The sequence below is a fragment of the Cyanistes caeruleus genome, unplaced genomic scaffold, assembly GCF_971803275.1.
Source record: "Cyanistes caeruleus unplaced genomic scaffold, bCyaCae1.hap1.1 HAP1_SCAFFOLD_65, whole genome shotgun sequence".
NCBI classification, from domain to species: domain Eukaryota; kingdom Metazoa; phylum Chordata; class Aves; order Passeriformes; family Paridae; genus Cyanistes; species Cyanistes caeruleus.
Genome location: NW_028255884.1, coordinates 420971 through 446558, shown reverse-complemented (window position 1 = coordinate 446558; position 25588 = coordinate 420971). Strand labels below are relative to the sequence as shown.

General features: G+C 51.6%; 2 protein-coding genes and 1 long non-coding RNA gene across 3 annotated transcripts in view; 2 read left to right on the top strand and 1 right to left on the bottom strand.

Moving 5' to 3' along the window:
- The window catches only part of LOC147647078 (uncharacterized), an 813449-nt gene that overhangs the window by 409282 nt on the left and 378579 nt on the right, over positions 1 to 25588 (top strand). The window lies entirely within an intron of this gene.
- The window catches only part of LOC147647087 (uncharacterized), a 69764-nt gene that overhangs the window by 16548 nt on the left and 27628 nt on the right, over positions 1 to 25588 (top strand). The gene's annotated exons all lie outside the window — the stretch shown is intronic.
- Positions 4032 to 11922, bottom strand: LOC147647090 (uncharacterized). Its single transcript, XM_086872487.1, has 5 exons — positions 11816 to 11922; positions 10394 to 10546; positions 6093 to 6171; positions 5304 to 5906; positions 4032 to 5220 (listed from the first exon to the last, which is right to left on the bottom strand). The coding sequence occupies exons 3-5, from the start codon at positions 6142 to 6144 to the stop codon at positions 5138 to 5140; spliced, it is 738 nt and encodes a 245-aa protein (XP_086728613.1). The 5' UTR covers positions 6145 to 6171; positions 10394 to 10546; positions 11816 to 11922; the 3' UTR covers positions 4032 to 5137.

Genomic DNA, 25588 nt, shown 5'->3' with positions numbered 1-25588 from the left:
TTTTACGCAGGCATGGATTTCTCGTGATCCCCCCCTTAGCCCCCCAACATTGTTCCTCATGTTCTCTAAACAAAAATTATATCTAATCACATCTAACAATTGTATCATTTATCATCTACTGATTACACAGGTGCAGTTTGACCTGATCTTTAACAAGCACAAGGCCTAACATTTCTCAGGGCCTACTTTTCCCAGGGCTTACCAAACCTAACTTTCTTTCTAAGTCCCCAAATTTTCTAAGATTTTAGAACCTTTTACTATCATTCCCCCCTTCGAAAGCATTTTCACTTCACTGTAAGTGCAAATATTATCACTCAATACAGTCCTTTGTTTCTGAGTTTATACTTGGTGTTCTTCAAATCCTTGATTGATGTAAAGGTTATCCTGGATGCTGTCACGAACTGGAGAACCAGAAGATGGTGAGTGTTGATCTCGTGTCAGTGCCTTTATTATTTTCTGGTTCTAGGACATTTTCTTCTGTATTTCTCCTTTAAGATGCTGTAAACTAACCAAATTGCTAAGAATACTATTATTAAGATTATCACACTCTCAATGATAGATTTAATCCATGAACTCACATTCCACCCTAACCCTTTGAAGATTTTGCCTAACCAATTTATAGTTAAATCATTTTGCTCTTCCTATGCTTCATGCTCTATTTGTTGCAACTAATTGATGTCATATTATACATCTGCAGTCACATTTGGGATGTGGATGCAGCAATGATCAATCTGTCCCCTTAAAAAAACTCATACACTCCATGCTCTTTCAAGAGTAATAAATTGTAATTGTATGTTTAGTTCTTTAAATCTTTCCCGGGTGACTCTTGCTAGTCTATCTACCTGACCTGTTGTAAGAGACCGTCCAAGATTCCCTCATCTGTCTCACAACCGTCTCAAGGACAGAGACTGAGACCCTGAATATCACAAGGGACTTGGTTTGGGGGTTTGGGCCTAGCTGAGATGGATGTTTGCTCAGTGATTGTTTGCAGGTGGTTGCACGGTACACTGCTCTCGTTCCTGCTGGTGAGCAGAGGCTTGGTAACCTGCACAACGGGTTTTCCACGACTCATGGCTCTCATTCCTGCTGGTGAGCAGAGGCTTGTGCCTGGTACCCGGTGCAATGGGTTTTCCACAACACCTTGTCCTTGTTCCTGCTGGTGAGCAAAGACTTGCAAGACATGGATCGCTCTGTACCCTACACCTGCTCCCTGCGCAATGGAATTCATCACAATGATCATCAATCTCATCTGGTTTTGGCCCTGCGCCCCTCGCTTTGCAAAAGACTATAAAATTATACCCCAAACTTACTTTCCTTTGAGATCTCCCCAACGGACAGAAGAGTCTGCGTCGTTGGACGGCTGAGTGGACTTCGACGTTGGTAGCTATAATCCCCTTACTCTCTGTTCCTTATGCCTTGCTTTCTCTTTTCTTTCCCTCTATCGCATATTAGTGCTGATGAGCACTCAATAAAGTGTGTTTTGCAGTTTAAGTCCTTGGTTTGCTGATAATCTTTTGTACTCTAAGACCGGCTAAAAGAACCACATCACGAATCCCACCTTGCAGATCGTGACAGTCCCAGATGCCAGCTCAGCCCCTTGTGCAACTCTCAGCCTTTGGCTCAGCCTTTGTGTCCCCTGGAGGCGCTGGCAGAGCTGATGGGGTGGGGCAGGAGCGGGGCAGCCCCAGCGTTCCCCTGGCAGTGCCAGCACAGCCGGGCCAGCAGCCCCAGCGTTCCCCTGGCAGTGCCAGCACAGCCGGGCCAGCAGCCCCAGCGTTCCCCTGGCAGTGCCAGCACAGCCGGGCCAGCAGCCCCAGCGTTCCCCTGGCAGTGACAGCACAGCCGGGCCAGCAGCCCCAGCGTTCCCCTGGCAGTGACAGCACAGCCGGGCCAGCAGCCCCAGCGTTCCCCTGGCAGTGCCAGCACAGCCGGGCCAGCAGCCCCAGCGTTCCCCTGGCAGTGACAGCACAGCCGGGCCAGCAGCCCCAGCGTTCCCCTGGCAGTGACAGCACAGCCGGGCCAGCAGCCCCAGCGTTCCCCTGGCAGTGCCAGCACAGCCGGGCCAGCAGCCCCAGCGTTCCCCTGGCAGTGACAGCACAGCCGGGCCAGCAGCCCCAGCGTTCCCTCCCTGGAGACGCTCCAAGGGAAGCGGCCAGAGCCGCGTCCAGTCAGCGGAACTGAGCGGCCACTGAGCACCCCCAGCCTGGGCTGCTGTGGATTCCTCTGCACACAGCTCGGGGAAGGTGCCCTTGGCCACCCCCACAGTGCCACAGACAAGTGTCACACACAGTTACAGAACTCTGCCCACAGCTCACAGGGGGAGTTAATTTAAAAAAAACCCCAAAAATCCACCATGAAAAAGAGAACTCCTACCTGACAGAGCTGTTCCACCCTTCAGTTGAGACACCTGCATTCACACAAGACCTGGGGCTACAAAAAATGTGGCTTCATCGGCAAATTTGCAGGAAAAACTGGTTTAGGACAGGCTATCAGCAGAACTGTTCTCAGCTGGGTGAAAAAGGCCCCTTTGGCAGCTGCAGGGCCATTGAAAATGCAGACCCTCAGGCCATGGGGGAGAAAAGGGCTCTGAATTCCCCTCCCCTGACACACAAACCCTGCTCCCAGGCTGCTCCCCACACAGGATTCTACTGGAGGACTGTGGAAAGCTGAGAGTTGGCTCTGGCTCCTTCATGTTCCATGTCCTAAAGCTGCCTGGGAGAAGAAATTTAGGGTCAACTCCACTGGCACAATCCCTCCTGGCCCAGGGCACAGCCCCAGGAAGGTCTTTGCTCCTCCCTCGGCCCTCCCTGAGGAGGCTGGCAGGGCTCGCAGGTTTATGGCATTTGTCCTTGCTGCCCCTCACATCCCACTGCCCCACAAAGAGCCCCGAGCCACCCGTGAGGGACAGGCCCTGCTGGGCCAGGCCTGGGCTCAGGGCTTGGCCTTTCTGCTTCCTCCAACCCAGCCAGGCCTGGCTCAGCATTGCAGTTCCTGTGCTGTGCCCCAAGCTCGCCCGGGCCCTGCTGGAAAGGGACCTGAGGTACCTCCATCCCCTCGGGCAGTGCATGGGAGAAAACAACAAACTTCTCAGGAGGATGGGAACAAACTTTCAGCTGCAAACTTTAGAGAATGAGGTACTCGGGAAATCATAAAGCTGCATGCAATTAGAGGAAATCACTTCACTAAGCACAGACTGAGCCAACTCGTCCAACCCATCCAACTTCAAGCTATCCAGATTTTGAAAACTGGAAGTCAGGAGAAGCGAGAGAGGGACAGAGATCCACAGTCAGCCTTGGATCCAGCGCCATCTCAGCTGCTGTGAGCTCCAGGGCTGTGGCACATGTCAGTGTCACACCCGTGTCACAGCCTCACCTGCTCTGCTCCCTCTCCCAGCTGGGGTTTTTGGGGTGCCAGGGGCTTGGCAGCCACTTTGGGGCTGGAGCAGAGGCTGCAGTGGCTGGGCTGGGGCAGTGACCGCCCCACACAGGCAGAACTTGCTCTGCCCCCAGACACACCCTGGAGATGTCTGGGGCCATTCATCATTTCTCTGCTCTCCAGCGCTGAGGCAACGCACTCTGGCTACAGCTCTGAGCTTGAGCCCATGGCAACCAGCCCTGGCAATGGGGCTCCATGGAGCTGCTCTCAGGAAAACCCCGAGAGCTGGGGAGTGCCCCAAAAGCGCCTCAGAAACGTGAGATACCCCAAAATGTCTTCAGGAATGTGGAATATCCAAAACTCGCTGAATAAGTCGCACCCTCTTTTTTCATCATCCCCAAACTTTGGCTGTCTCATTGCAGATCCAACCCCACCTCCCCAATCCCAAGGCCAATCCATCCCACTCCTGCTGGACATCAAAATGCCTTCCCAAGCCTGATTTCCCCCATTTCACACCTCCCAAACTCCATCACATCCATCCTGCCCCACCCAATGCCCATCTCACCCCTCCTGATCTGCATCCCACTTCACCCAATCCCCTTCCAACCCCATTCCACCTGATGCCTTCAGAAGGCTGACCTAGAACAGAGGCTGGACAGAGTTAAGAATAAAGTTTATTAAAAGGCCTTAAAGGATACACCTTGGGCAGTACAAGAACCTGTACTTGTAGCCAGGGCTACACCCAGGATGGACCAAAAATGGTCACAAAAATGAACAACTGATCACAAGGTCTCACATTTTTAGAAGTTTAGGTCCATCTGGATATTGCAATCTGTTCACTGTCCAATGACACCTTCAGATGATGAAGTCCCATCCTTCTTGTTTTCTCTCTTCAGCCCACCCTTGTTTATGCTTTTGGGCCTGAAACTTCTAACAACTGTTCTTGGTATCAAGCTAGAAAAGGAATTGTTTTGTCTACCTACTCTGTGAAGAGAGCTCTGTGACACTTAACATGAAGTTCAAAACTACAAACCTAGGCAGTGCAGAACATGAAAGATATGAAAGCTAAAATTTAAGGCAACGCACCCTGAGAGGCTGTGGAATTGAATAATTTTGGTGGGATTGAGTAGATTTCAGTGGCACTGAGTGGTTTTGAGGTGACAGATCGAACTCCCTCATCTCCTTGGGTGCCAAGAAATGGAGACAACTCCACCAAATAACCCCACAACCCCTGAATATTCCCAAGTATCTCCCAGATTCCCTTGAAGCATTAGTAAATGTGAGGTTTTAGATGCCTTTGATGAATTTGTAGACATTTATTGCAATTTTGTCTGTTTTAAAGAGATGAAGATGAATCAAAAGATAGAACCAAATCAAAACGACCACCAGCCCAGTGTGTTCCCAACACAGATCACTGGGAACGTGGGTCATCAGAGCTCTGCCCAACGTGGGTCCTCTGATGGGGATGGAGCTGGGGCAGTGCACAAAGCTCTTCCTGCACTTGGGGCACTCACAGGGCTTCCCTTACCGGTGCCTCTGTTGGTGTCTGGCCAAGTTAGATCTCTGGCTGAAGCTCTTCCCACACTGGGGACACTCGTAGGGCCTCTCCCCAGTGTGGATGCGCCGGTGGGTGATGAGGGTGGAGTTGTACTTGAAGCCCTTCCTGCAGTCGGGGCAGCGGAAGGGCCTCTCATCCGTGTGAATCCGCTGGTGCCTGAGGAGATGGGAGCTGCTCTGAAAGCTCTTCCCACACTCAGGACACTCATAGGGCCTCTCCCCAGTGTAGATCATCTGATGGATGATCAGCTGGGACCTCTGGCTGAAGGTCATCCCACATTCCCCACACTCATAGGGACGTTCCCTAGTGTGGATCCTCTGGTGGATGGTCAGGTAGGAGCTGTTTCTGAAGCTCTTCCCACATTCCCCACACTCATAGGGTCTCTCCCCAGTGTGGATGCGCTGGTGCCTGATGAGGGTGCAGTTGTGCTTGAAGCCCTCCCCACAGTCAGGGCAGCAGAAGGGCCTCTCATCCGTGTGAATCCGCTGGTGCTGGAGGAGATGGGAGCTCCTCTGAAACCTCTTCCCACACTCAGGACACTCGTAGGGCCTCTCCCCAGTGTGGATGCGCTGGTGGGTGATGAGTTTGGAGCTGCAGCTGAAGCCCTTCCCACATTGCCCACACTCGTAGGGCCATTCCCCAGTGTGGATCATCTGGTGGCAGATCAGTTTGGTGCTTGAGCTGAAGCTCTTCCCACACTCCAAGCACTTGTAGGGCTTCTCCCCATCCTGAAGCCGCTCATGGACCACCAGCTCAGAGCCCTGGCTGGATCTCCGGCCGCCTTCCCGGCACAGGGTGGGTCTTTCCTCCTCAGAGCACCCTGGGATGGGTTTGGAGCCCCTCCTCCTGTGGGATCTCTGGGGATTTTCCTCCCCATTGGATTCCTGTGCTGTGGAGCTGCTCAAAACGGCCTCTTCCACGAGGTTCTGCTGTGGGGATTTGTCCTCCCTGGTCTCCATCCTCAGCTCCTTGTCTGGGGGAGGAAGGACAAGGAGAGGATGGGATTTGCCTCCGTGCCAGAGGGAAGGGGAAGGAGATCCCCCCAGTGCGTCCCCGGCAGGACGGCGTCGGCAGCGGGGTTGTCCTGCAGCCGGGGGCCAGGCTGGGCTGGGAGATGGAGCAGGAGAGAGGGGCAAAGGGGCACTGACTTCCTCCTCACCTGCCTGGGTGTCCTGGGAGATCTTCCTCTTCCTCACAGCCTCCTTCTCCATCCAGCCAAGGTTTGGGAATGGGAAATCCTGGTTTGGGGAGAAATACAATTCATGAGCACATTGGGTTAGGGAGTTTGTTCTGCCCAAGTCCATCTCTAGAACTCACCAGCCATCCATAAAAACATCCCAAACACCAAAATTCAGCCCTGAAAATGCCTCCCAGGATTTCCCCATCTCTGGTCTCTCCCTTTTGGTGTTCAGGGGTTCCCCCCGTCCCAGTTCCTGGGGGTCACGCTTGTACTGGGGTTCCTCTGTCTGCTCAGTCCCTGCCCTCCCCAGGCTGCTGGGAGTGCCAGGAATCTGAAAAGTTCCCCCCATTTCCATCTCCTCATTTACAGGTGATGGGGCTTTTTGGATTCCTATGGTCCCTTTTCCCCTCATTCTCTGCTTAGGGGTGCAGGTGGTCCAAGGAGTCCCCCCTGCCCCTCTCCAGGCTGTTGAGGGTCCCGTGAATTGTGGTGCTCCCCCTCTCTGTGCTCCCCACTTTGGGGTCCTGGGGGACAGGACCTTCTCCTCCAGGCTGCCTCTGAGAGCAGCCGCCACCAGGACCCCCCAATGTCCCCCCAGGGGGTATTCTGCACTCAGCTTTGGAGTTCTTCATTCTCCAATCATCCCCCCTAAAAACCCAACCCAGGGACCCCCCAGGGTATCTGGGCCAAACTCCCCCTCCCTGGTCACCTCTGGGATGGGGGGTGATGATCTCACAGGTGGGGGCTGTGAATTCAGGGAATGTTGGACCTTGTGGTTCGTTCTCCTTTCCCTGATCCTCCTTTGTCCCTCCTCTTCCTCCTGCTCCTCCTCTCTAACCCCACCTCCTTCTCCTACTTCCATCCCTCCTCTTCCATCCCTCCTCCTCCTCCTCCCCCTCCCCCAGGAGCAGTGACACCCTCGGTGCCCCGTTCCCAAACCCCTCACAGCCCACGGCAGGAGCGGGGATGGAGCCGGGACAGGTCGGGATGGGCAGCGCGGGGCTCTCCGCTGCTCCCACCCGCTGGGGACGGGGGGAACCCGGCCCGGGGAAAAGGAGAGGGAAACTGGGAAAATTGGGGGCTGCAGATCCAACCTGGGGCTGGCTGGGGACCCTGGCTGGGGACTGCCAGCCCTTGGGGCTCCTCTGGGGAGATGTGGGAGGGGGGAACACAGAGAGGGCTGGGGGATCCCAGGAGTGGCAGCACTGGCAGGGACTGGTTTGGACTGGGGTAACTGGAACCTTACTGGGGTAACTGGGAATGATTGGGAATGAGCACAAGCATGCTGAGGGCACATGGGATATACTGGGAGTGTCTGTGACCATCCTGGGGAAATTGAAATCACGCTGGGAACAACAGGAACAACTGGGATTGACTGGGTCTGCACCGGGGGCAACTGGGCATGACTGGGACCATGCTGGGAGGGTCTGGGATCATCTGGGGAGGGACTGCAACTATACTGGGATTAAACTGGGTGCAACTGGGATCACACAGAAAGGAACAGGGAGTGACTGGAACCATGCTGAGGTCCTACTGGGATCACAGTGGGAGCAGCTGGGCCATGCTGAGAGAGACTGCTACCGTACTGGCAGCAACTGGGACTGCACTCAGGGTGACTGGGAGTGTCTGGGAGCAACTGGGATCAGGCTGGAAGCACCTGAGGAGTGACTAGGAGCAACTGGGATAGACTGGGAGAGACTGAAACCACAGCGCAGGTAAATGGGAGCAACTGGAACCACACTGGATAATCCTGGGAGCAGCTGTGCCCATGCTGGGGTCATACTGGGATCCTACTGGAACTAGCTGGGATCATACTGGGGGTGACTGCAAAGGGGCTGGCTGTGACTGGAACTGTGCTGGAGGTGACTGGGAGCAACTGGGCCCATCCTGGGAGTGACAGGGAGTCACTCTGGCCATGACTGGATTCATGCTGGAAGGATATGGGAGTGACTGGAACCATACTGGGGGTGGCTGGCACAACAGCTCATACTGGGAGTGGCTGAGATTGTAGTGGGAGTGACTGGGATCATCCTGGAAGTGACTGGAACCATACTGGGAGTGACAATGGCTCCTACAGGGATAGCACTGGGAACCACTGGGATTACAGTGGGTGTGAATGGAACCTGACTGGGGGTTACTGGGAGCTACTGGGCCCATGCTGGGAGGAAAATGTGGACACATTGGGAGCAACTGGGATCAACTGGAAGGTACTGGAACCATGCTGAGGCGACTGAGACCACAGCTGGGATCATACTTGGAGTAAGTGGGAAAGAGTGGGATCATTCTGAGGTAACCAGAACCTTGCTGAGGCAACTGGGATATACTGGGAGTGTCTGTGACCACACTGGGAACAGCTGGAACCACAGTGGGGGCAACTGCGAGTGAGTGGGACCGTGCTGAGATGGACTGGGACTATTCCAGGGACAACTGGGATCATACTGGTAGGAACTGGGAAGAATTACAACTATTCTGGGATCACACTCAACTGGGATCATACTGGGATCACAATGGGAGCAGCTGGGTCCCTGCTGGCTGAGACTGGGATCCCACTGAGGGTGACTGGAATCATACTGGGATTGACTGGGAGTGGCTGGGAACAACTGGGATCATGCTGAGAGCAACTGGGAGGAGCTGGGAATGACTGGGAGCGTGCTGGGGCTGACTGGGATATACTGGGAGAGACAGGGAGTCCCAGGGATCACACTGGAGGCTACTGGGGTCACACTGGCACTGACAGGGAGCAACTGGGGGCCACTGGCCTCATCCTGGGAGTGACTGGGATTAGACTGGGAGTATCTGAGATCAGACTGGGAGTATGAAGGACACTGGAAAATTGGGGAAAAAATGTGAAAAAAAGCAGGATAAATTAAAGGAAAATAGAAGGGAAAAATCAGGGGAAAAAAGAGAAAAAAATCAGGGTGAAATAAAAAAAATGGAGGAAAAATCAGGAAAAAATTGGGAAAAAAAGGAGAAAACTCAAGGAATAAATCGGAAAAATTGGGGAAAAAATCAGGAAATGAAAGTGGAAAAAATCTTAAAAAAATCAGAAAAAATGGGGGGAAAATTCAGGAAAAATAGGAAAAGAAGGAAAAATCAGGAAAAATCAGGAATAATTGGAAAAAACCTGTGAAAATCAGGAGAAAAATTGGGAAAGAATTTGGAAAAACCAGTAAAAGAAAGAGGCATAAAATCTAAAAATAATAGGAAAAATTGTGAAAAAATTGTGAAAAAATCAGGGAAAACTCAGGGAAATTTGAGAAGAAATTGAAAAAAAAAACCTAGAAAAAAATTGGGAAAGGAAGAGAGAAAAATCAGGAAAAAACAGGAAAGGCATGAAAAAAAAATGTGAAAAATTTGGAAAAATCAGGGAAAATATCAGGAAAAGAAAGCTGAAAAGATCCTGGGAAAAATCAGAAGAAATCAGGAAAAAATTCGGAAAAAAAGTGGAAAAATCAAGGAAATGTTTGAGAAAGCTTGCAAAAAAATCAGGAAAAGTATTGGGAAAAAATCAGAAAAAATGTGGGTGAATCAGGAAAAGAAATGGTGGAAAAAATTGGGAAAAAACAAAAAAATCAAGGGAAAAATGAGGAAAAGAAACGGGGACAAAACCTGGGAAAATGGGAAAAAATTGGGAAAAAGCCAGGAAATATTTAAGAAATGAACAGGCAAAATTTAGGAAAAATTTGGAAAAAATGGGGAAAAATTGGGACAGATCAGAGGGAAAAATCAGGAAAAAAAAAATGAAAAAAATTGGGGGAAAATCAGCAAAAAAATTGGGAAAAAGCAGGGAAAAATTGGGAAAACAATGAGAAAAAACAGAAAAATCAGGGAAAAATTTGAGAAAAAGTTGGGAAAAAGACAGAAAATTTTGGGAAAAGAAGATGGAAAAATCAGGAGAAAAATCAGGAAAATTTGATAAACTGGGAAAAATTGGGAAAAATTGGGAGAAAAAGGAGGGAAAAAAATCAGAAAAAATCAGAAAAAAAAAGAGGGGAAAATTAGGAAAAAACTGGGGGAAAACAGGTAAAAATGCGGAGAAAACAGAAAAAAGCAGGAAAAAATGGGGGAAAAAAGAGTGAAAAATTGGAAAATATATTGGGAAAAAATGGGAAAAATCTGGGACAAGTGAGTAAAAGATATAGAAAAATAATCTGGAAAAATCAGAAAAAAGCAGGAAGAAATGGGAATAAAAAATGGAATAAAAATGGAAAAAAACTGGAAAAAAACAGGATGAAATTCCCCCTATCCCATTTTTCCATGGAATTTTAGGAATTGCCTACCTGGGAGTTGTAGAAGAATTTCCAGACCTGGGAATCCGGGGAGTGGGGAAAGGTGGAATTTCAGAAGAGCTGGTCAAAATTTTTGGGAAGGTTGATGGCCCGGTCCTCTTCCAGCTTCCAGAATGTTCGGATGAATCCCACGCCTCCTTCCAGCTGGAAATCATGGGGAAATCATGGAAAAATCATGGAAAAATCACGAGAAAGCTGTGATTCAAATTCATGGAGTTTTGCCCTCAAAGCACCCTTTTTTCCCACCAAAATTTCTATTTTTTCCCCCAAATTTCAATTTTTGGGATAATTAAATGGGGAAGATAGGGGGAAATGGGGAAAAACAGGATGGAAATGGAGGAAGAATGGGGAAAAGTTAGGAAAAACGACAAAAATATGGGGGAAACGTGAGAAAAATGGGAGGAAAAATGGAGCAAAAATGGAGCAAAAATGGAGGAAAATAGGGAAAAAATGGGGGAAAAAATGGGATAAAAATAGGAAAAAAAATTGAGGAAAATGGGATGGAAATGGAGGAAAAACTGGGAAAAATGGGAGAAATGGAAGAAAATTGGGATAAAATTGTGGAAAAATGAGATAAAACCAGGATAAAAATGGGGGGGAAAAATGGGGAAAACTGGGATAAAAATAGGAATAAAAATGGTAAAAATGAGGCAAAAATGGAGGAAAAATAGAAAAAAATGGGGAAAATAGGAGTAAACATGGGGAAAAACTGGAAGAAAATGGAGCAAAAATAGCATAAAATGGGGAAATAATAGATTAAAAATGGAAAAAAATGGGAAAAACAGGAAAACATGGGAAACAATTTGAGTAAAAATGGAGGAAAAATAGGAAAAAAATCAGAAAAACTGGGAAAAGATGAGGAAAAATGAGATTAAAAAAGGGGGAAATTGAGGGAAAAAGGAAAAAAAATTGGGGGAAAATAAAAAATAGGATAAAAATGGGGAAAAATTACATGAAAATGGGATAAAAATTAGAAAAAAAAGAGCAAAAATGGGGAAAAAATGGGATAAAAAAGGCGATAAAAATGGGATAAAAATGGGATAAAATGGAGACAAATTGCACCCTAATAGGGAATGACTGAGAGTGATTTGGCTTATCGTTTGGCGCAGAGGAAACTGGAGCCACACGGGGTGAGCAACTGGGCTCATGCTGGGAGCAGCCACTGCCGGCACCGGGAGCCCCGAACCCCTTTCCCGGCCATGCCGGACCCGCATCCCCCCGGCCCCTTTGCCGGGGCTCTGCCGCCACCGCCACCGGGACCCCCCAAAAACACCTCCCGGGGACCCCCGGGGTGCCCCCGAGGGGCATCTGCGGCTCGGCTCTGGAGCCCTGCCATCCCCAAACATCCCCCCCAAAAACCCCAAAGCCAGGGAGCCCCGGGGGATTTGGGGCGAGCTCCCCCTCCCCGGGCACCTGCGGGATGGGGGGCGATGGTCCCGAAGGAGCTGCAGATGCAGAGAGCGGGGAGCGCAGGTGGAGCCTCCTCTGCCTGCTCCAGCTCTTCCTCCTCCTGCTCCTCCTCTTCCTCCTCCTCTGTCCCTCCTCTTCCTCCTCCTCTGTCCCTCCTCTGTCCCTGGGCGTGGTTCGGAGCCCTCGGGTGAGCGGGGCCGGGCCGGGACACGATGGGAAAGGGCTGGGTCCCCCCCAAACCGAGCTGGGGGCAGCGGAGGTTTGGGGGAACAATGGGAACGGGGCGGGACAGGGGAACAGGGGGAGGTGGGAGCACTGAGGGTCCCCCAGTTCACCCCAGGAGCCCCAAGCCCCGTCCCAGCCCCCCCAGTTCCCCCCGCAGCCCCGGCTGAGGGGGGCTCAGCCCAGGAGCCGCCGTCGTTCGGGGCTCCCCCGACTGCAGGAACGGGAGAGTTCCCGGCTCGGGGAGGCCCCAGCACAGGAGGGGATCTTGTCCCTCTTCCAGGGCTCTTCAGGGTCTTCAGGCCCCTCTCAAGAGGAGTTTTTCTCTTTTTCAGGTGTTTTGGGGGGGATCCCACCACTACAGGGGTGTTTTTTCCTCCCCATTTTAGGGTGTTTGTGCGGCCGCAGCCCCAGAAGTCCCTTTTGAGGGGGGATCATGACGGCTTTAAGTGACATTTTTAGGGGTGTCCCCACCCCAAGCCCATGTAGGGGATGTTTTGTCCCCCAGGGTGGATTTTGGGGGTTCTCTCTACCATGGCCGCTTTAAGGGCCCCCGGTGTTGTCGGGTCCCACTGTAACTCCTCTTAAAAGGGCAACACCGCTCCCGTTGGTTCCGGCAGTGGAGCCCGGGAGGGGTTGGGGGTCCCGGGAGGGGTTTGGGGGCACCTGGGTGATGCCGATGAAGGTGATGGGGTCTCCATGCTGGGTATAAACCTTTGTGAGCGTTTCCTGGGGGTTTTTGGAAGTTCTGGGTGTTTTTGGGGCCACAATGGTTTTTTGGAAGTTCCCAAGGGGGTTTACAGGGGTCCCAATGGGGGAATTTGGGCGATCCCGGGGGTGGAACTGGGGGTCCCAAGGCTGTTTTGGGGAACCTGCTGGTGATGGACATGGGGACCCCATGCCAGGTATAAACCTTCTCAATGTCTCTATGGGGTTTTGCGGTTTTGGGGAGTTTTTGGAGCATCCAGGGATGTGTTTGGGATCAGGGGCGGTTGGGGTGTCCTGGGGGGTTTGGGGGTTCTCGGCAGGTTTGGGGGTACCTGGGCAATGCGGGTGGCAGTGCTGGGGACCCCGTGCTGGGTTTGAACCTTCTCACTGCGCACGGGCAGCGTCAGCGTGTTCAGGGAGATCCTGGGGGGCCCGGGGGGTCACCCCAAATCCCAGGGACCCCAAATGCTGAGGGACCCCCCAGAACTGCCCTCACCGCTGGATCTGCTGCAGGCAGGGGGGCACCAGCACTCGGCCCCCACCCTCCACCATCACAGGGGGGCTGTGGAAGAAATCTGGGGGTGCACGGACAGGTCGGGTGGGACTCCCAAAGTCCTGGGGGAGGGGATACGGGGGGACTCCCAGGAATTTCAGTTATCGGGGGATGAGAGGGGACCCAGGAAGAGTTTAGGGGGGCTGGATGGGTCCTGGGGGAGACCCCCAGGAGTCTTGTGGGTGGTGGGGAGGGCAAGGAACAGGGCGACCCCCAGGATGGGTTTGGGGGGGAACCGGATTGGAGCTCCCATGGCAGTGGGATGGGGAGATCTGCCCATGGAATTCCATGGGAATGGCATGGCAGTGAGATCCGTCTACAGAATTCCCATGGGCATTGGACAGCAGTGGGATCCATCCATGGAGATCTCACGGGAATGGGATGTCTGAGATCCATCCATAGAATTTCCATGCGAATTCCCACATTCCCAAATTTTGCCCTCCCAAATCCCACATTCCCATTCCCATATTCCCATGGGAATTTTGCTCTCCCCACCTTTACACTCCAGCGCCTCCCGCCCATATCTGACATATTTCCGGAGACATTCCCTGCAGCTGTGAGCCAGGGAATTTGTTAATCCCTCAGCCTGGATCTCAGGGATCCCCATGGCGGTGCCATCAGCAGCCCCACAGATCCCCCAGCCCTGGCTCCCCCCACTCAGCCCCGCTCTGGCTGTGCCGCTGCTGCAGCATCTGCAGCTCCCCGCTGGCCCCGTGCCAGTGCCGCTCCTTGTGCCGGCCCTGGCTATCCCAATATCCCAGCTCTGGCTATCCCAATATCCCAGCCCTGGCTATCCCAATATCCCAGCCCTGGCTATCCCAATATCCCAGCCCTGGCTATCCCGAGATCCCAGCCCTGGCTATCCCAATATCCCGGCCCTGGCTATCCCGAGATCCCAGCCCTGGCTATCCCAATATCCCAGCTCTGGCTATCCCAATATCCCAGCCCTGGCTATCCCAATATCCCAGCCCTGGCTATCCCAATATCCCAGCTCTGGATATCCCAATATCCCAGCCCTGGCTATCCCAATATCCCAGCCCTGGCTATCCCAATATCCCAGCCCTGGCTATCCCAAGATCCCAGCTCTGGCTATCCCAATACCCCAGCCCTGGCTATCCCAAGATCCCGGCTCGGCTCCGCCCGGCCCCGCTCGCTGCGGCGGCGCTGGAAGGGGATCCCAGCCAGGGACCCCATGGACATGGACTGCGGGAAGCCCGGGCCGGGCTCCGACAGCGCCGCGTGCAGGGAACGCAGGGAGAGGAGAACTGGGGGGACATTTGGAGATTTGGGATCGGGGGGGTCACGGCTGAAGGAAAGGGGGAACGGGGAGAGCCGGGAAGGGCATTTGGGGATGCCAGGAGTGACAAGAGGGGAGGCTAGGGCTGGCTAGATGTGGCATGGCTGGAGTTCAGGGCGTTCCTGTACCCAGGAAAGGGAGCTCCAAGGGTCCCCGCTGTCCCCATTGCCAGGACAGGGCAGGGAAAGCCGGGATGGCTGGGAATAGGGGTCCCGGGTGTCCTGAGTGCTGAGGAAAGGAGGGGCTGGCTGCTGGGAGAAGCAGGAATAGGGGTCCGGGGGGTAAATGGGTCAAGGAGAAGGGGGCTCTGGGGGCTGCGGGAGGCGGGGTGGCCGGGAAAGGGGTGCAGGCGTTCCTGGTGCCAGATAAGGGGGTGCAGGGTGGGACCCACGGCCGGGAATGGGGGTTCGGTGGGATGGCGGAGCCCAGGAATGGGGGTTTAGGAGCCCCTCGGCGCTCCGGAATGGGCGATTAAAGAGTCCCGGTGCCGGGGTCCCCCTCACCTCTCGCCGCCCCCCGGGAGCGCCCCCGGCCCCAGCGCTGGAGCCATCGCGCTGCTCCGCTGCGGCCCCGCCCACAGCCCCGGCCCCGCCCCCAGAGCCGCCTCCGGCCCCGCCATTGGCGCCGCTCTTTGCTGCCCGCCAGTGGCAGCCCGAAACTGCAGTGACGTCACCGGTCGCCGGGCAGATCCCGGCGGCGCAGGGCGGCCAAGGCGGAAGCGAAAGTGCCCGAGGGAGCGCGGGGGGAGGGGACGGGGCAATTCCAGGGAATTCCCCTGGATCCCCTCCCGGGATCCCCCGGGACCCTCCTCGGCCGCGCACTGCGGGACCCCCGGGACAAACTGGGCTGAACTCCCGGGCCCTGCGCCCAAACTCTGCCTGGAACCCGCCGGCTTCGGCCCAAAGCGGGGGAAGCCCCGGCATCCGCGGATCCCATTTTTCCTGCGGCTGCGGCTCCCCAGCCCCGGCGGAGCAGGAGCGGGCGCTGGGAGCCCGAGCCCCGATTCCCAATCTCCTTCTCTCGCTCTCTCTGCTGCTCTCTCCCTCTCCTTTGGGTGATCAGAAATGCCAGAGCGGCTGGAGAGCCCCGTGCCCAGCTCGGCTTTCCCTGGAAAGGGAGGCCTGGGGGTGCGGTGCCCCGGGATGGCCGGGAATGGGGCTCCAGGGGTCCCCGGGCTGACGGAACCGGGGGATCCAGGGGCTGGCAGGGGAGGATCCCCGGGAAAGGGGGTGCAGGGCGCTGTTGGTGCAGGAGAAGGGGGTGCAGGGGGTCCCGGAGCTGGGGAAGGAGATGCGGGGGGGTCCCAGGGCCCAGGAATGGGGATCCAAGGGGGTCTGGAAAAGGCTGAGCAGGAAATCCAGGAGTGCAGACCTAATTCACATCAGAGACACAGGAATCCGGATGCAACAGGAAACCAAACACTAAGAACTCCACACCTTGGAAACAATGAACACTAAACCAATGGATTTCTATGGGTTCAGACTGTATAAAGTTTAGGAAACATCTAGTAAAACTCACATGTCATGGAATTATTTTCTCTGCACATGCAGACTATGTGTGGTTGAAATGATTCTGTTCAGAATCAAGTCATACCTTATTTCTCTGGAAACATTGTTGGAGAGTTTTTGCTTTTCACAATTTCAGTGAAAGGATTACACCATTAGAAGAATTTTTTGCAATAATTCTACTTTTCTGTTGTCAGTTCTGCTTGGGCCAGGGGTGTGAGAATCAGTTTTTAGTCAGAGAAGAAAAAGAAAATACTTGATTTCTTTCTAATTTTTTTTATGTTTGTGCATGGCTCTTAGGGATGGCAAAATTATGGTATGGGTTTTTCCATGTTCACCTTTAAGCTGCATTTTGAAAACTAGAAGACCTTGAAAGGAGGCCCTTTAAAATGTAAACAGTTAATAGAAAATTGTTTAAAAAAAACAACAAAGAAACAGCAGATGGGGGAGGGAGCCCTCCATGTGAGTCATCCCATGGCTGCCCTGGAAGAGAAGCTTCATTCCAGGCAGCCAGCAGAGGAGCTTTAGAAATGCAAATTAACACCCCTGGGGCAAAGCCTGGACAATGTACCAGGGTGTTCCTGCCTGGGGGAGGAATTGGGCTGAATTCCTCTGCCCCTCACCCCAAGCTCTGCCTGGGGGCACAGATGGAATTTGCACAGCTAAAGGCAGAGCCCATGGTGAGGATATCTGACTCTGCAGCAGAAATTGGTTAAGCTAAAAAGGAAAACTGCAAATGGACAATGTTGTGAAAATTTCACTATAAAAAATGGGGGAGAATCATCCCACTCCCCACCTCAACTTGTGCTCTCACTTTCTATGTTATATAAGGTGAATTAGAGCACTGGGGTTTTTTTTGGTACCCCAAGTTAAGGGAAATCAGTTGGGAATCCAAGTATGTGCTGATTTAATTAGAGAAAAGCCAAAAATTGATGCAGCCCTGGCTGGAGGGAGCACCCAAAAATGGGGAAAAGATGAACAGCCACCAGAACAAATCCTGCAACACCATGGGCCAGCCCCGGGGAACCCTAATGAATTCATATCAGGAGCCAGAGAATCCATTTATCATTTCCATGGCATAATTAGATTACAGGATGTCCTCAAAATAATACCCAACCAGACAGCTCCAGTTCCTGACTTTCTTCACAATCAATCCACCCAGATGAGGAACACATTTCACCATGGGATGGGGTCAGATTATCTTTTAGCAGAAAAAGGAGGCAGAGTTTGTGGAAAATTAAATGACTCAAACTGCTGTTGGCAAATAGGTCACAGAGGAAAAGTGGAGAAACAGATGACAAAGGATATAAGAAAAATGTCATGTACTGGTCCAAACATGGAAAGGATGGGAATGGGGAACTTTTTTGTGGTTCCCTGGCAGACCATGGGTTAAACGAATGCACTTTCTCCTCTTATGTTCTACAGCAACTCTCATCTTTTCACCATGCACACACCTTGCTGAGTGCAGCTCATTCAGCAGCTGAGCAAGGGGATGCAGGGGGCAGCCAGGCCTCCTGAGCCACAAACGGCTACAAAAGGACAGCGAATGAGGGCACCGAGAGCAATCCCAAAATCAAAGAACACCCAGGAAAGAAAAAACAGAGCCAATGAGTGAATCTGCTTGCAGATTGGGCCAGGGACTTGCACATAAGGAAGCAATGGGAGAAAGCATCAGTTTCAGAAAATGTTACTAATTGACAAGGACCGCTGCTCTGACAAAGTCCCGCTAAATTCCTGAACTTCCAGAAGAACAAAGACTTAACAGAGCCATCAATATCGGATGTTATACAAAAGTGGGGGGTACATATTAACCGGGACATGCAGGAGGCAGATGGGGAAGTCTGAACCTTCCCAGCACCTCCGCCAGTGGGGAAAGGGACAGGGACACGCGGCCGGGAAAATCAGGACAAAAACGAGGCCGCGTCCTCCAGCAGCTGGAGAGAGCGCACGGCAAATGCCCCACGGCCTCTCCCTTTGGGCAGCAATAAAGTCACTCTCACACCGCTCCTCTGCCTCCTTTGGCCACACAAACCTCTGGCGACGGGAATTTTCCCGCCCGGCCCCGGGCACAGCGCAGCCACCTCCGGGCTACCGACACGATCCGGGACGAGCCAGCGCTGCTCCGGCACCGGCTCCTGCCGAGGCCCCAGCGGGAAGGAGACCGCGGGCAGCCGCTCCCGCAGCGCCCTCACGCCAGGGCCAACACGGGCCGGCCACGGCACAAGCCACCCGCCACAGCCCCCCGCCGCCCCCTCCCGGGCCCGCAGCGAGCCCCGAGCCCCCGCAGAACCGAGCGCGGCTCCCACCTGCGATGGCTGGGGCCGCCTCCGAGCTCCGCCGCCGCCTCACCGGGCTCCGGCCGCTGCCGCCGCTGCCGGGCCCGCACACACGCTCCAGCAATGGCGGCTCTCCTGCCCCACGGCCGCCCTGGGGGCGCCAGCGGGGCCGGGCTTGTCCCCGCTCTGCCCAATCAGCGCGCGCCAGAGCCACGAGTGACGGCAGCAGCAGCCAATCGCAGCCAGCGGCGGGCTCTGCACACGGCACAGCCCCGCCCCGCGCTCTCAGGGCCCCCCGGGCTGTGTGAGGGGAAGGGCGGAGATGAGGAACAGGCCTGGAACGGGCCCGGCCCGAGCCGCCATTGAGCTCCGAACACGAAGTTCTCCGCATCTCCCGGCTCGCCTTTCCCTGTCCTGGGTGTTCGGTGGCTCCGGCTCAGCGGGAAGCCCGGGAGCCTCACTTCTCCCAGCGCTAATTAGGAGCATCAGTGCATAGCTCGTATTTCCCCCTAAAAGGGAAAACTGCCCCAAACCCCTGTGGATGAGTGGGGGAGGAGAGAGATTTCTGGCAGAAAACTCCAAAAACTCAGAGCAGGATCATGAGAAGTAAAGGAAGACCCTTAAAACCAGCTTCCCCCACCCCTCCCTCCTCCCAGCTGTGCCTCCTCCCCCGGCAGTGCAGGGACACAGGGAATGGGGCCATGGTCACTCCATCCCCCGGGGCTTTTCCCGCTGCTCAGGGACAGGAGTCGTTCCCCTGCTGCACCCTGGGCTCTCTCCCACCGGAGACTTCTCCAGGAACTTCTCCAAGCTGAGTCCATCCCATGGGGAACAGCCCCTCACAGTGCTGCAGCGTGGGTCACTCTGCCACGGGGTCAGCCCTTCTGAAAAGAGCAGGCAAGGAGAGCAGCTCCTTTTTAATGCCTTTATTGAGGGCAGCTCTGGGTGGGGGGGCTCAACCACTGCTGCTCCCAATGGATGACCCAGAGGAAAAAATGTTCAATATTGCCACAGGGCAGAGCTGGGGATTCTGCCTTCAGGAGAGCCTCTAGAAGGACTCTGGTTTACTGTAAATCTTGGGTAGTCGTGGAGAGCAAATGTTATTTAGTTATGGTGACAAGGTCTGGAACATCAGTCAGCTGCTCAATGTTCTCCCTTGCTCCTCAGTGTAGTTTGGAGTCTGGTTTGTGCCCTGGCTCGCTGATTCTAGGGGTCTTTAGATGTTAATCCCACTTCCCCTGGGTGCTACCCCCCATGGGAGTTGGGCTCATCTACACACTGGGTGCTGTCATCGGTGCCATGGGGGGTGCCGGGAGCAGCAGAGGCAATAGACAAGGCCAGGTGGCATTAACAAGGCTGGTACAACAACATTGGTATTTACCAAACATGACACAACATGAGCTATATTAACAAAGAAGGCCCCTTACGGTGACAACATTCTACTGTTCAAACTGTAAAACATCTTTGTGTACTGATCAGGAGGTCACGATTTGCTCTTTACAATCCTGATGCTGAATGTCTCCTGAGGAGATCTGGTCAGGGAGAAGAATGAGCCCCATGTGGGCTGCCCCTGTTTGGACAACCTGCTCCTCACCCCGAGCCTCAGCATGTCTGACATCGCCCACCTGGGACTGACATCCCAAAGCATTGAGAACATTTATCAATTTTTGTTTATCATTAAAATCTAATTAATTTATAAAAATAAAATTTTACTTTTTATAATAATATTATTCTGTATTCTTATAACCTTGATTTTGCATTTATATAAAAGAATTGATACCTTTTCAGGAACAAAAAACATTCTTGTTCTCTGGCTCTAAGTACCACAATTGCCTTCATTAATTAACTGACCTCTGTTTCTCCCTCTTTATGCCAATTACTCCTATTTTTAGCCCGTTAATCATAATTTTGAAATTATTCTCAGACGGGATAAAAGGGACCACTTTGGGGTTCATGGAGACTTTTCTGGGGAACATTTGGGGCAGTTTTGGGTGCGGGGAGGGAATTTAGAGAGAACTTGGGGGTCTGGAGGACACTTAGGGGAATCGAGTGCGCACTTGGAGGGGCATTTAGGGATTCTGTGGGACAATTCGGGGTCAGGGGGACACTTGGGGGTCAAGGGGGGGGAATCTGGGGACCCTTTGGGGTCCGAGCGGGCACTCGGGGGGCTGTAACAGGGAATCTGTGGGCCGCGGGGGATGATGGGAGCTGTAGGCGCCGGTATAATACGGTTTAAAGGTGCCGCGGAGCATCACGGGAGTTGTAGGCGCACCTCCAAAATCCCACAAAGTTGTTCATATGTCCTCAAAATCCCTCAAAATTAAAAAAACCCCACAGAATTTCTTGAATCTTCTCAAAACCCTACGAAATTCAGAAACATCCCACAAAATGTCCACAAATTTCTACAAAATCTGAGAAAAATCCCTCTAAATTCTTCAAGTCTCCCCAATATCCCACAAAATTCCACAAAAATCCCACAAAATTCCAGAAACATCCCAACAAATTCCCTAAATCTTCTTAAAACCCTACCAAATTCCAGAAACGTCCCACAAAAACTCCACAAATTTCCACACAATCTAAGAAAAATCTTTCAAAATTCTTCAAGTCTTCTCAAAATCCCACAAAATCCCAGAAAATTCCACAAACATCCCTCGAAATTCCACAAACATCCCACAAAATCTCCTCCAATTTTCATACAATCTAAGAAAAATCTTTCAAAATACTTCAAGTCTCCTCAAAATCCCTCAAAATTCCAGAATCATCCCTCAAAATTCCAGAAAAATACCACAAAATACCACAATCATCCTAACAAACTCTCTAAATCTTCTCAAAACCCTACCAAATTCCACAAACATCCCACAAAATTCCAGAAAAATCTACTCAAAACCCTACCAAATTCCAGAAACTTCCCACAAAATCTTTACAAATTCAAACACAATCTAAGGAAATCTTCGCAAAATTCTTCAAGTATCCACAAAATCTCACCAAATTCCAGAATATTCCACAACATTCCAAAAAAACACACAAAATTCCAGAAACGTCCCACAAAATTCTTTACATGTCTCAAAATCCCACGAAATTCCTGAAAAGCATCACGAAATTGTGAAAAAACCCTCAAAATTCCCTAAACCTTCTCAAAACCCTACCAAATTCCAGAAACATCCCACAAAATCTTTACAAATTTCCACACAATCTATGAAAAATCCCCCAAAATTCTTCATGTCTCCTCAAAATCCTTCAAAATTCCATGAAAATCCCACAAAATTCCACAAAAATCCCACAAAATTCCAGAAACATCCCACAAAATTCCCTAAATCTTCTCAAAACCCTACCAAATTCCAGAAACATCCCACAAAATCTTTTCCAATTTCCATACAATCTAGGAAAAATTCCTCAAAATTCTTCAAGTCTCCTCAATATCCCAAAAAAATCCTGAAACATCCCATAAAATCCTTTAAATTTTCCCAAAATCCCACAAAATTCTTGAAAAGCATCACAAAATAGTGAAAAAATCCCACAAAACGCCCTAAATCTTCTCAAAACCCTACCAAATTCCAGAAAAATCCCACAAAATCTCCTCAAATTCCCCATATTTAAGAAAAATCCCTCAAAATTTTTCAAGTCTCCTCAATATGCCACAAATTTTCCAGGAAAAATCCCTCAAAATTCCCAAAACATCCCACAAAATCTCCACAAATTTCCACACAGTCTCGAAAAATAACTCAAAATTCTTCATATCTCCTCAAAACCCCTCAAAGTCTTAGAAAAATCTAACAAAATTATTTAAATTTTCTCAAAATCCCACAATATTTCAGAAACATCTCACAAAATCTCAACAAATTTCCACAAAATCCCAGAAAAATCCCTCAAAATTTTTCAAGTCTCTTCAAAATCCCACAAAAGTCCAGAGAATTCCACAACATTCAAAAAAAATCCCACAAAATTCCAGAAAAATCCCAGAAAAATGTTTACATTTTCTCAACATCCCACAAAATTCAATACAAATCCCTCAAATTTCAAGATAATCCCAGAAAATTCAAGAAAAATCCCTTAAAATTACTTAAATTTTCTCAAAATCCCATTAAATTCCAGCAAAATTTCACGAAATTGCTGAAAAATTAAAAAAACCCTAAATCTTCTCAAAATCCTACCCAATTCCAGAAACATCTCACAAAATACCCTCAATATCCTGCAAAATTCCACAAAAATTCCATAAAATTCCACAAATATCTCACAAAATTCCAGTAAAATCTGATGAAATGGTTAGTGTTCAGGAACACACATAATCACAAATGATCATATGCAGGTGCTTTATTAAGAGATCTGGGTGTCAGGGGTACACAGACCCAAATCTGACCCATCTTGGTTTTGAACTGAACATTTTATACTCTATCATTATATAACTCACATATTAATTACTAAACTTACATTGTTCTATTGTAAGCATTGTTTTTACCCAAGCACAGATTTCTCGTGATCCCCCAGGCCCCTAACATTGTTCCTCATGTTCTTTAAACAATAATTATATCTAAACACATCTAACAATTGTATCATGATCATCTACTGATTACACAGGTGCAGTTTGACCTGATCTTTAGCAAGTACAAGGCCTAACATTTCCCAGGGCCTACTTTTCCAAGGCCTTTCCAAACCTAACTTCCTTTCTAAGTCCCCGAATTTTCTAAGATTTTGAGACCTTTTACTATCACTTACAGGACTTGTGCTCCAGACCCCTCACCAGCCTTGTTGCCCTTCTCTGGACACGCTCCAGCCCCTCCATGGCCTTCCTAAACTGGGGGCCCAGAACTGGACACAGCACTCGAGGTGCTGCCCAACCAGTGCAGAGTAGAGGGGAGGAATCCCTGCCCTGCTCCTGCTGGCCACACTGTTCCTGATCCAGGCCAGGAGCCATTGGCCTCCTTGGCCACCTGGGCACACTGCTGGCTCATGCCCAGCCCGCTGTCCATCAGTGCCCCAGCTCCCTTTCTGCCTGGCTGCTGTCCAGCCCCTCTGTCCCCAGCCTGGAGCACTGCAGGGGTTGTTGGGGCCAAAGTGCAGGACCTGGAACTTGGACTTGTTAAACCTCACCTTGTTGGGTTTGGGCCCTGGATCCAGCCTGTCCAGCTCCCTGTGCAGAGCCCTCCTACCCTGCAGCACATCAACACTCCCAGCCAACCTGGTGTCACCACGGTTCCATGGGGCCCTGGAGTGTCACAATGGTCTCCAGGATTCCATGAGGACTCCCAGCAATCCAATTTTGGATCATACTGGGAGTGACTGGACTCATACTGGGAGTATCTGAGAATGACTGGGAACACACCATGCACATCATCCCCCATACTGGGGGTGACTGGGAGCAACTGGGAGCACGCTGGGAGCCAATGGCATCATACTGGGACTGACTGGGTTGATCTAGCCAGAGGCAACTGGGACCATCCTGGGAGTGCTGCCATGTGACAAGGATCATACTGGAGCTTACTGGGCTCATGTTGGTGTTGAAAGGGAACAGCTGGGATCTCTGAACACCAAAGGTTCCTTTCCTGCTCACTGAAGAAGGAGCTTCCCAGTATCCATGTGTGAGGGGACCTTCACCTGAACCAGATGCTGTTAGGAGAAAAAGCTGCCTCTGCTGGAAAATCTCACACAACAAGTCAATGCCAAGAGAGCATTTTGCTTTCACAACTTCCCTCCTGGAGCCACAGTCCTTTTGGATCACACAGCAAGCAAGAGAACAGCACAAAATACAAGGCTGTGTCCAGTTTTTGGCTGGATCAGCAAACAGAGGGAATGCCAGGGTTCACTGCCACAGACTCTTCTCCTCTTGGGGAACAGAACCCCCCCAGGCTCCATTCCAAATGCTGTGCACACCCTGCTGGCTACAAACAACCCCTTTTTAAAGAAGTTGTTGGCAGGAGCTTTCCCAAATAAATGGCATCTTAATTGCAATTTTCATTCAAAATCAACTCCGTTCCAAAGGAAGAACAGGAAGCCCACAGCAATCCCAAAGGCACATATGGTGCACCTGGGGAAATCCTCAACTTAGGGGCCCAGTGGGTTAAAAAATACCCATCAGAAGCCACAGAGTGCAGAGTGCAAACTGCAGCAACCACTTGCTGGATCATTTTGGCTGTGCTGCACACGTCTGCAGACTGTCTGTCCCCCTGCCAGGACAGAAGGACACCCGTCAGGGGCTGGGCTGGCTGCTGAGAATGCCTCGGGCAGGAGGATCCTCAGGCAATGAGCAGGTGCCCAGAGCCGCTCTGACACTGAGGCCTCTGTGCCCCACAGCAACGGGAACACCACAAGGACACGGCAACGTTCCTGTGACATCACAGCAGCAGCTCCCCCAAAAACCGCCTGGAAGGTTCTCCTGGGTCACCAAGGAGCACAAAGGATCCTCAGAGGGCACAACCTATTGCTCAAGGGATCCAAGAGGAACTCAGAAAATGCAGCAAATGAGGACACCCCACAGCCCAGCCTGAACACTGAGAAGGAACAAAGATGTGAGCAAACCAATGGAAACACAACTTTTGGTCACTGATGCTTCTGACTAAAACCAGCAAGGCTTGTTTCATCTGGGATCTTTGTTCTAGTTGTAGAAACAAGCAAGGTTCTCTACTGTCAATGTACAGAAAGCAGGAACTTGGGGGAAAGAAGGCTGAGAGTGCCAAAGCCTTGTGTGACTCCTTGGACATCTTGTGGCTGAGGGTGTCCAAGGCAATGGACTCACAAGTGGGGTCCCTGCCCTCCCCACTGACAGCTGCCATCTCTCCTTCAGCCCCACACGTGTCTCCAACAACCTCCTGTCAAGGGCCTCCATCCACACATTCCATCACCAGCCACAGATCCTCATCCACGAGGTCACCCAGCATCCCTGAGGCCACAGCAGGGAGTGCTCCTGGCATCTGGTAGAGCACTGTGGCTTTCCTGGGATCCTTCTGGTGCCTGTGGCTGAGAGGAGTGGGGTGGATGGAACCAGGACGGGTCACAGATCAGCAGCCCCACTGCAAGCAGTGCTTTCTCCTGCTGTGTGGGGACCGTGGGGTGACTGATATTGGGACTCCTCTGGCTTTGGCTCCTGCAGAGCACACAGTGGCTCAGACACTGGGCCGAGGGAAGGGTCCCATGGAAACCCAGCACAGGCATTTCTCTTTGGAGAGGGGGTTCTGCAGGGAGAAGGGAGAAGAAGAGACTTTCCTGTCTGCTGAGATTCCC